The sequence below is a fragment of the Nesoenas mayeri genome, assembly GCF_963082525.1.
Source record: "Nesoenas mayeri genome assembly, chromosome: 5".
Lineage (NCBI taxonomy): Eukaryota > Metazoa > Chordata > Aves > Columbiformes > Columbidae > Nesoenas > Nesoenas mayeri.
Window position 1 is genome coordinate 34,322,969 of NC_137548.1, and position 12,067 is coordinate 34,335,035.

Below are 12,067 nucleotides of genomic sequence, written 5' to 3' on the forward strand. Positions count from 1 at the left end.
TCTACAGAAAATTATATAAGGCAATATTTAGAAATTAGTTTAGATAAATATAAAATGACAAGGATGTAAAAGTGCTAGTACACATATTCTGTCCAGGCATTTGGTACAAAATGACTACAGAATCCACATGATTATCACAATCAGGTAAGGTTGCACCAATTGTAATCCAATAATTATTTTATAATAATCAGTTTTGTATAAATCTATATAGAAGCAGATTTCTATCTAAACATACTCTAAGTCTAGAAAGGTGTTTTCCCAAACATATAGTGTTGTTGATGCATTGTCTGGTGTAATGAAAGCTTCCTACAAGGTTTAGCAACACAAGGTTTAGAAAGGCTACTCAGATATGTCCCATGTAAGCATTTAAATGACCATGACTAGCACATGTAAAACCTGTTTGTTTGTTTGATTGATTGATTTTATTTTGTTTTGGTTTTGTTTTTTGTTTTGTTTTAAATCAAGACAACTAACATTATCCTTAATCAGATGAGAAAAACTACAACAAAATATGGACAACAAGAAGTGCCAGCATACAGAGAAAAAGCTCATTTGGGTAATAAATTCTTAGGAAGAATCCTAACATCCTTAACAAGAAGATCAACAATTGTCATGAAGGGAGAGGAAGAGTAGGAAGGAAAGCACAGAGAAGAAAAGCAAATGAGGCAGATGACATAGAATAAGTGAAGCAGGGTGCTGCTTGAAACTTCAAGTTTGAGATGACCTGAAATAAGACACCAGTTTGCAAACTGACAAAAGAAGTCAAGTAAATGCTGGCAGATGCTAAGAATTTATGTTATTGGAAAGCCTTAAAAAGAGACCTTTGGATGATTCTCTCTGCTGATATTTATCTATATGATATCTATCTAAAACTAAAATCTATCAGTTTACTTCCAGAAGTTCTTTCGATAACTGCCAAAATAGACTGAAGGGCTCTGGGAAAGTTATAGCTTTGAGCTAAAGGAGTCAAGGCCAAGGGTGAAGAAGTGAAAATCACAAGAGTAATGTATTTGCCCTGTACTGCTTAATCCTCCTTTAATTGACTCTGAATTTAGGTCATACTTCACTCAATAACCTATACTTTTGGTCGACAAACAGGCAAAAAAGTATCTGGGCAATTGAAGGTTAACTAACTCTGTTTAAAGTCAACTGCACTGAAATATTTTAATAAATGGAATATTTGAATAAATTTGAAATTCTCAGAAATCTGAAGGAATTCTGAGGAATCTGACAGCTAGCACACCACACGTACACTTCTCTCCCCATTTCATTCCAAAATAATGATTTGAGAAAATAAACAACCTGTTTCAGCAATACTGAGTTCAAACAGATGCAAATTCTCCATTACTGTAATAAACTTTTGGTTCATTTTCTTGGTATGTATTGTATGTTAGTGAAATTAAATGTAATATGCTACTTTGAAAATTGTTTATTTCCAAATGAGCTATTACCAAAAAAAAAAAAAAAGAAAATGCAAGTGTGCAATAGTATTTTAAAGCCCTTACAAATTTTTGGATGTACATCAGACTTCACCCACTGGAAATCTTGGCCACAGAAATGGAAACCATTAGCAAAACATTAAAACAAGGCTGGAAACTGCTGATTATCAGTTTGCCACTGTCTTCAGATTTAATGCAGTACTTGGCTCAAGAAGTTCTTTAAAAATCCCCAATATAAGTGAAAATATTTACAAAATAGAATGTCTCTCACTTAATGCCTATTGGGCAATATTCCTTTAAAAGTCCACAGACACTTGTAAATCTGTCAGAAGAATCACTGCCCATAAACAAACTTCCACGTAAAGAGCATTTCAGTGTCAATCAGACAGGATTTGGAATTTTTTGAGCACTATTTTTAAAGTGAATGCAAAATCAGAAATAGTTTAGTGTTGATCACAGTAAATTACTAACTATTTAGTCGCCAGAACCCACCAGTAGCATTTACAGGAATCATCCTGACAGCGAAACCAAGTATCAGCACCATTAATTCCTATAAACCTGTCACTGACACTATCCCCTGTGAGTTATGCCACTGTGAAAGCTGCTAAAACCTACCCCCTCCTCTTGTCTGTTCAGAGCGTGGCAGGTTATACTGCCAAGATTGCTATTTTATCTTCTTGTTATAATGCAGACTTATCTTTGACAGGAGGGTTCGTATTTGATAATTCTTTTCTAGAACCCTTACCTTTTCTGTTTCAATGGGAATTTGAAATGATAACGCAAATGAATTCACTGTATGACTAAATAACCTCAAATTAACGTTTGAGAGGATCCGTGATTTTTTACGGTGCAGAAGGCTGTTACAGCATTTGGGCTCATATATCCAAGTAACAATCTGATAAACTTCAGATAAAATCCACAAATCGAAATTATTCAGCAAGTGCTATGTAAATCATGCTATTTCCGCATGATTTAGCTTGTTTCATTTTGCTTTGATACATTTTCTTACTTGCAAACAACTTCCCAAGTTAAACAAAAAGTTACAAGAGATGCACATTTGTAGGTTTGGCACTGTTGCAGGATTTGCTTATATTCTCTTGTTATTACATGCAGTTTACATACATATTTACTGCAGGTGTGCACGAGAGTATTAGCTTTATGACAATTCACTATATCTGTGTCATCTATACCTCTTGTACTTTTCTATAACCTTGCAAGGAAATGTTTCTTTTCAGATAGAATTTTAAATAAATGTGGAGAAGAAGGGAAGAGATTTATCTTGATTTCTTTGGAATATAGTGTAAGAATTTTGATTGTGTCTAACTGCAAGTGGTTATGCTGCTATGGACCCAGAAAAGTTTCAGATGCAGTATTTTATTTGCATTTTTGGACACACATTGATAATCTGTACATGTATCAATGACTGCAACACACGAAGGTTCGAGCACTAACACCTTAGCCAGAGCTGGGTTGACTAATACAGAAGCCTTTGAACCAAACAGAGACGGAAGTGCCATGAAGTGGGGTGTGAGGTTTTCTGAGACAAAAGTATCTGACAAAAATGTAGAACAGGATCAAATTACACTGGTACTCTATTCTCAAACTTGGTTTTTATTGTATTAAATACAGGTCATTCATTTAATGCAAAGCAGTGTTAGCACACATAAAACTAAATACACCGTTCTAACCTATTTCTTCACTCATTAATAATTCAGTTTTCTTAAAAAGCCATTTCAGAGGATAGAAGCTAATAAGTAAAGCGTTAAACAGCCCAATCTTTGTCTGTTTGAAATATGTTTTACCTCATGACACAAAGAAACAAGTATCTGTTTAGATGTTTAAGTTCACTCATATAAATAAGACGGAAAAACATTTCTGTGGTAAGTCCTAAGCTGTGGAAAAAGAAATAATTGAATTAGTGGAATACAAAACACCCTATAAAGGTCACCTGTTCTAAGGAAGTTTTAGTGGAAGCCGAGAGTCAGACATCTTGACAATTCTCACAAGTTTGATCAGACATTCTGACTTTTTCTTTTAAGATCTGTGAGGGGGTTTTGTTTGTTTCTTTTAAGTTTAACAGCATTTTGAACTTTTACAGTATGTGACGGCATGCAGAGGAACTGTCAGGCCTATATTAGTTTCAGCTAACACAAACCCAAAAATTTTTGCTCCTCATTTTGTCAAAGGGTATCAACATTCTATATAAATAATTTAAAAACCTTTCTGTTAAGATGGTTTCCTAACAATACATTTAACAAAATGAACAAAGATTCTAGTAAAACTAAATATTTTTCACACCATAGCAACATATCTGAGACTCTGGTTAATGTATTCTCTCTGAAATGGCAGTTTACATTCAGCGCACCCTTCAGCAGAGAAGCATACTGCAAGGGGCTGAACAGCACATATAAATGAACGTAACAACTAAACGCTCATAATTTTCCAGACCAATCTTTGTAAGACTCCTTAAATTATTCCAGCATACATTACTAGCAGAAAGCTTTGCTTTAGTGTCAAGATCCAAACAAACAGACCTCTGCACATCATTGAGATCTGTCAGGAGTGCAGAAATGTGCGCTAGCAGCACCCGCTGAGAAATCAGAACATTTCCCTTCTGTCCGAATAATACAAAAATTAGTATTTTGAAAGTGAAGAGTCTTGTTTGGCTAATTTAGAGGATGACAAAATTTTTAAGAAGCAATAATAATAATATTTCTATCATATGAGCTAAGGTTTTTACAGCGCTAGGAAAAAAAAAGACCTTTCAAACACACAAAGACATGAATACTTAGTGTACTGAACAAAGGATCAGACAGAATAGAATTGCTGGACAATGGCTGAAACAGTAGGTTTATGAGCTGAAATTGTAGATGCCAGAGAAGTGATCTCCTGTTTCCCTCTGTACAGCTGGATCTCTGATTTTCTGTGCAAGACAGATCATAAAGTTCCACCTAATTAATTCTTCTATGAAGTTTATGGCTTTGGTTCAGCTAGAGCATCCTTTTAGATTTAAAATGATGTAAATTCATATATTACCTGCAATATTAGGAGGAACACTTTGAGAAGTGCTAATTAGCCTCACTACTGCTAATTTGTATCCCACTGCCTGAATTAATGTACTTTCAATCTTTGATCATTGGCAGTAAATACGTAAGTGACCACCTCAATTATAACAGAAATCTGGCTTTTCTTTTACTGCATGCTCCATCAGAGAGGAAAAGCTGTTGAGATCCACAAATACGAAGTCATTGTTCCCCGCAATGCTGCTATTACACACTCTCCAAACTATTTCATTCGTGATCCATCATACACATGGATAGAGACAATATTCCTCCTGTTCCCAGATATAGACTACCTGCTCCCAGATGTATACTACATAGTTATGTAACTAATGTTTAACAAGCACACACATACATATATATATTTATTTATTTATAGAAAAGGGCACACAGAAAAGTGCACAGAAAATCGTAACTGTGGTATTTCCAAGATTCATTCCAGAATCTTAACATTTGCAAAATGATTTTAAACAATACATTTCCAAGAATTCTTTAGCCAAAAAACCCCACCAAACTCTACGAAAGAAAAAAAATGAACAGCATGCTATTGTTTAATCAACAGAAAGCTTTCTCCCTCACCTTTGTGCACACATGCAGACATCTGCTTCCAGGGAACAAACTTTTCTTAAACATCATTGCTTTGCATCTCTATTATATTTCTGAATCTTATTAAAACCATTCCATACTATTCTCCACTATCACAAACTAGAAAATCTAATGGAATTTTAAGAAATGATCCACTTAGGAAAATTTACACTTAATGTGTTCACATCTGTACATTACCAATGGAACATTGTCAAAATGTTAGTTTTCTTGTAAAATAGAATCCAGTGCACATACACAAACTGTGGTTTTTAATGCCTGTGTTGTATCTTTGCCAAATTAAACCAAACTGAAATATATCTCATCCTACTGAGACAAGGGACTATTCAAAAAGAGGTCAGAAAACTGTGAGGAGGAACAGTGTGTCATTTTGTCAACTCTTGAAAACAAAATAACTGTTTCTGTATGAAACTGTCTTCTACTCTTTTCCTTACACCATTCTGCATTGCTTCAAAATATATCACATAAATGTTGGACAGTGCAAAAATATAGCAATACTCACCAGGTACAAAACAATGTGCTCCATCTATGCTAATGTCTAAATAAATAACACAGTCATCTATTGGCCGCCTCTTGTTCCACCACTCTGTTCAAACTTCTATTTACCTGCACTTCCAAAATTTTAAGGTGAATTTTTAGATGTAAAAGCAAAATTAACATTAAGAAAATGAAAGTGACTAGTTCCTAGAAAGTACCATATAACTTTTCTGCTCCTGTTGGGAATATTTTTCTAGAATGTGTATGTGACTCAGATGTCTAAATGCCACTTTAAAATTGACTTAAAAAAATAATTTAAATTGCACTAAGGTTTCAATTGGTTGAAAATATTTTAGAAAAAGGCCTTTGGTGCTGTCTTGAATACTATCCTCCTGTAATGACTAAACAGTCACCTTTTAATGAGAAATGTCTATTGATCCAACAAATGAATCAGAAAGCTATCACTCAAACTGATAAAATATTCAGAATTTTCACAATATGATCCAGTAACTTTACTGTCTATAATGCAAATTGAACAATAGACAAAACCTCTCAACACTGTAATGGTTGCCCTATAGTTAACTGATTATTTTTTCTTTTTGCAGCTTCCCCTTTGTTTCTATTTATAGTGACAATGACTGCAAGAACCAAGAATTGGTGACCCTCTTCAACCTTCACCCATTTCTTATTTGTAAATTCTCTTCCATTCTTGTCTTTATTTTGTAACACATTTCCACTTTGCAGTATAGTGTGACACAAAACTCCCTGAAGAAGCACTGCATGAGGGCAACGTAGATGCAACAGTTTAGCCTGTTCTGTTCAGCCATGCTAAGAGGCAAGGCTAGTTAGATACAATGGTGATATCAGTACAGCAGCACCATGTCAGTCACATCCCATGCACTAGATATGTTTCTACAAAAAAGAAGATATGTATCTATATGAATATATATACACACATATTCATATCTGAAAAAGAAGATATGTATTGTCATGCAGGTGTTTGAGAATGAAAAGAAAAAGAAGCACTTGAAGAAGAGGCATAGGAAGCTAGGTATGGTCAGCCTGGTGAACAGAAAGTTAACTGGGGATCTAGCTTTTCACTTCAACTATCTGGAGAACAGCTATAGAGAAGATGGGGCCAGACTCTTCTCAGATATGCACAGCTAAATTAAATGGAGCAAGTAATAAGTTTCAGGACAGGAAATTTTCACAACGCATAAGGAAAACAGCAAATAATATCTCTACTGGTATTCATGAAAGAGGGTGAAAGCAAAAGGTATGTGGATTTTCAATGGGATCGGAATGTTAAAATCTCACAGGAAATTTATTTAATTATGAAAAATAAAGATGTGCTCTTGAAAGAGTTGACCTTGGTTTCCATTTTTAACCATTCTATAAATGTATTTGATTTTTCAGCTGTTAAGGTCAAGAATACTAAGAAGTTATAACGAACATTGCAGTAAATGATACAAGGAATCTAATATTGCTTTATCTTGTGTAATGGAGCAGCATTTTAAAATTTTATTAAATGTATTGCAAAGAAGAGCAATGAGTATGACAGATGGAAACCATCTACGGTGCAACTAATTTTGAATAATTAAGATTGTCCAACTTAGAAGAGAGATTAGTGAAAGGTTAATAGTAAAGTTTATACAAGTCTAGCATACTTTGGCTTGCTTTCTAAAAATCTTCTTACAATTATACATTTCAAATATTCTGTGCTTATTTCAGAAGAATACCAGTCAAGTGGCATTGTCTAGACTAGAAGGGAAATCATGTTTTGTCCTAGGGAAAGGAAATGGAAATCTTACAATATTAAAACATTGATGCAAAGCAAGAACTTCTTTCCATAAATAAAAAGATTAACTGGAAAGCTAATACCTGTTAAACGAATACATTTATCTGCTTATGCTACTATGTAATATTTGAAAATCCTGGAAGTACACTGACTATACAGACCTGAAGTGAAAACCTGAGCTTAGAGAAAATGTTCCTTTTTCCTGTGACTCTAAAGTGGAACCAGATTTAACTCTAAAAAATTCATCTCACTATTTAATATTGCATTCTTTTCCACTTCTTTCCCCTGAAAAACCTATATTAAATGCATACTTCTGTTTGTCATTCTTTCTAACCTAAAAATGCTCATGATTTGAAAGTTTTATCTGAAATACATGTTAAAAACCTGTTGGATTAAGGTTCACCAAAAATTTGTTTGAATTTTTGAGCCGCACATTAGTCTAATTCCTTTAGAGTGAAGTTAGTCTGTCCCTTTAAAGTCTAACCTGAAAGGCTTCAAAATAGCAAATTGTATGGAACTCAATCTGTTTATCTGAAAAGGATGAAAGGGTTTGTGCTCCATCTAGATTTGAACTTTTGGTTCCACAGTGTCTAGGTATTTCAAACTAGAGGTCTACCCCATTAAGACACGCCACTCATGATCCATGATAGAAAGATAAATGAATGCCTTGATAAACTAGTAAAAAATATTTTAAAATACTAGATGACAACTATCATGAAAAGTGTCTATCAAAATTGACATTTCAGGCACAAGAGGTGATATTTATCTTTTTTAAATCATTCTGTACAAGTCACTAACAGAAACATTAGCTCATTCCATAATGACACACAAGAAACCCCCTCTTTCATTTCTTACCTTTGTCTCATCCCACTCCCTAGGTAATCTGTTTAAGACTACCTTAGCCAACTAAGCTGTGAAATAAATCCAACGTACCCAATAACACAGGCAGCCCCAGTTAATATTGTTCAAATTATTTACATCTGAAGGGCCGTGCCTGTCTGGATAGCTGGGCCTGACGCTTCTCTGGACTTGGTTTCTTCTATTCACATCTGTTTCAGCTTTAGACTTTCACTGGTATTCTGCCAGCAGCCACAACTTTTTAATGACTACAATAAACTACAGAGACTCATCAAATCTTTGTTGTACGTGTTAAAATTATAACCTCTTCAATTAAAATTTTGATTTAAAAATAAACTCCAACATTATCTGAAGAAAAAAAATTTAAAAGGGAATGTTTGAAGGAGATCTATTTCAACAAAGAAACAATCACTCATATATATAAGAATGTTATCACAGGAATGCTTGTTAGAATTCTCCTCCATATTTCTGAGTGATAAAATACCAATATCTGAAAACATTTCCACAACTTTTTTGTTTCAAATCTTTGCTGTCATTAACTTTATATGTTGATTTGTTTGGCTGGGTTTCAAATACATATTTACAAAGACTATGAAAACAAGCTCAACACAACAATTTCTCTAGATTTTCTATAAATACCTAAGAAAATTTCCTTTAGAAAATAGAAACCAGTGATTACTAGAAAACGGTAGTTTTTATTTTAGGAGTCAGTTAAAGTTTGGCTTTTCCTACTTGCTGTCTGTGTCTTTGCAGTGTAGAATAAATATGATGTGAATGTCACAGCCTCAATGCAGATCCTGCAAGACTAAGATGCATGACAGCAGGACTACATGCTGAAAAAGTACAAGATCAAACACAGATCATGTTTCTGCACAAACTAGCTCAAAAGAGGGCAGGCCAAGGGGTTTACAGGGCCAAGCGATGAGAGGAGATAGAGCACTCACTAATGCCTGGGTCGAACAAACAACAACTGATACTTTCCTACCACTGTTAACCTTTGAAACTATCCTAAAGATGGTAGTGACCTAATCCTGTAAGGATAAATTATTTTGTAACAGTTTTCATTGCCTTACACTGAAAATGTAAATTAAAAACAATCATCCTGTTCAACACTGATTCCAGAGGACTCTTCCATTTTAACACAGAGATGTAAATGTAAATGGAGAAGTTTTTATAGGCTTTTTAGCAGATTCTTGCCCTAAGTTCCATTTTCTACACAAAACTGCTTCAGTAAAAGTAGGAACTTTTCCCTAACAAAAAAGCAGGCTTAAAATATTCAGTCATCAATTGCTGGATTTATTTTAGAAAGTCATATGAAGCACAAAATAAAATTGAAACTGCTTGGAACACTTAGAGAGCAACCCTTCCTACTTTATTTCCACTCAGTACCTTGATTGATAGATGAGTTGGGTTTCTGAGCCCCTCTTTATAATAAACATTTTAAAATGTTTATTTTATGTCCCAGGGTGAAAATATTTTGAACTGGAGCTTTCCATTTCCCTTTGCTGTGCCTTGGCAAGCTGTGTTTTATTTCTACATTAATAGTATTCAACTCTTTCTTGTAGCTGTTAAAATGTTGTTATACAAATACTGAGGAAAGTATTTATGTTATGGAACTAACAGATATCTACAGTTAAACATACAGTTCTGGAGAAGGCAAAGGAAAATTCACACATAACTCGAGAAAATTTCAGAAAGGTTTCTTTAGGGACCTCTTGATTATAAAAGGGATAATAACTTTTCAGGGTCTTTACTTTCATTTTATTGTCATGAGTTTGAATTTTCTTTTCTTTCTAATTTATGTAAGTAATTTGTGCCACAGTACAAAAACTCTAAACGAATCAACAGTATAAACCTAATTAGCAATAAGAAAACCTCATAAAGGTCACATTTTAAATGGCACTTTGTTGTTAGCAGAAAAAATGTGAAAGTTCCCAGTTACCTTCTAGATCTCTCTTCAGCTTCCTTAAATCTTTTATTAGGTCTTCAAACTTAACTTGTGAGGCCTGGAAAAAGTCCTGTGGTTCTGGTAAAGGAAAAATACTCTTGTCTGTGCCTGCTTCCTAAACAAACAAACAAACAGACAGACCACTATGAAAACTGAATGCATTTGTAATGAAATAAATTACTTTTTTTGAACATGATCTATGAAACTATTATAAAACTGCAAAAAAGTAATACATTTTAAATCATTCTTGCTAAAACAACATATGTATCATTCAAGATTAAACCCTGACCATCCTGAGTGTTGAAACTTCCTTTTAGATGTTGTAAAGCAAACTGTGCTCAATTTAAAGTATGAAACAGCATTGAGCTCACAACGTTTCAGTTCATTTTATATCAATAAAGGTTTAGATAAGGGATTAGAACTTTCTTAAAAACAGATAACATGAATGTCTATTTTAATGTAACAAGTGATCTTATGCCAAAAGATTGTGGTTTCGCTGTCTCTCAATTCATTAAATACACACACACTTTATAAGCATAAATTGAAAGCAACATTTATATACTGCCTGAAGTATTTTATAGAGATAAAAATATACACTTGAAGGTTTATGTGGCTAAATAAACCACATGGGTTAATGTCTGTATGGAACTCATAAGTGTATATCTTAATTTTAGCACAGTAAGAAAAAAATCAGAAGTGAAACAAAACAAAAAAAACCTTACAAGTTTCAGAGCAATATCCCCAGTGGAAATTTAACAGGTGAAGTATGTAAATGGTATTAATATGACATTGGTGTGTATAAGCATACACTATGGAGTTTAAAATACTACCTGTGCACAGATTACAGTCTGTAATAAAGGAAAACTCATAGGTTGGAGAACTAACTTTTTTTGTAAAAGGGGAAAAAAATAAAAGATATGAAAATTCAGGGGGAAAAAAAAAGTATGGATGACATTTACACTGTGTGCATTTCCTCTCAAGGAAGATAAACTGTTTTGTTCTACAAAATTCCCTGAAGTAAAATTATAGTATGGTTGAAAGTTTGTAGAAACATTGAATGTTTAAATAAATAAATTAAAAAGCATTAGCTTCAACATTATTACAGAGCAGAAAATAATACGTAAGTCAGTACCCTGAGAACTGAGAAATATTACAGGCTAGAAAAAGTTGCTTTTGTTATGAAGGTTTTTACAAGATGCGTTACTAAATGAAAGTAATGATGTTTTATTTCTCTGCCAAAGCAACAAAGAAAAAAAAAAAAAGAAAGAAAAAAAGGAAAGAAAACAAGTATGGATTTAGACATCTGCTATTTTTTTAGTCTTCTCTACAGCTCAGCTCCAGGAGCTGTTCCACAGGCTCGTGACATACAGACCCTCCAGCGTTAGAGATCATAGAATCATAAAATGGTTTGGGTTGGAAGGGGAGCTTTAAAGATCATCTAGTCCAAGCCTAGCAGCATGGGCAGGGAAATGTCTGTACTTACTTTAGTCCTCACTTACTTTAGCCTTACTCCTGGAAAAAATACTCATGACTACTAACTCATCAATTCAACATTCTTATGTAAGAATTAAGAAAAAAAAGAATATTTGTATTCAGACATGGGGCTGTGAAAAATTGCACTAGTCTTAGATTTGAAAATTAGGTATAGGCACCTTCTTAGTCTCAAAAACAAGCAATTATGTACATAAAATCAATTAATAGCGACATTTTCGTTTAAAAGACAATAGTTCAAATTTTCTACTAAAAACTTTGGGCACTGCTAATACATGTCAAAAAGCCTCATAAATTGAACTCACTCAAAGCAACTCCCACATCTCTTCCTTTCAACCTCTAACTTCTTTCCCATCAGCTGACTCCCCTATCTGAAAATACTAAACTGTCCTTG

General features: G+C 33.8%; 1 protein-coding gene across 1 annotated transcript in view; it reads right to left on the reverse strand.

The window, feature by feature from the left end:
- Positions 1-12,067, reverse strand: part of FMN1 (formin 1) — a gene marked incomplete at both ends in the record, with an annotated part of 135,459 nt that overhangs the window by 37,670 nt on the left and 85,722 nt on the right. Inside the window, one exon of the mRNA XM_080345247.1 lies at positions 10,177-10,297. Within this exon, the coding sequence (XP_080201373.1) occupies positions 10,177-10,297 (121 nt within the window). The remainder of the gene's footprint in view (positions 1-10,176; positions 10,298-12,067) is intronic.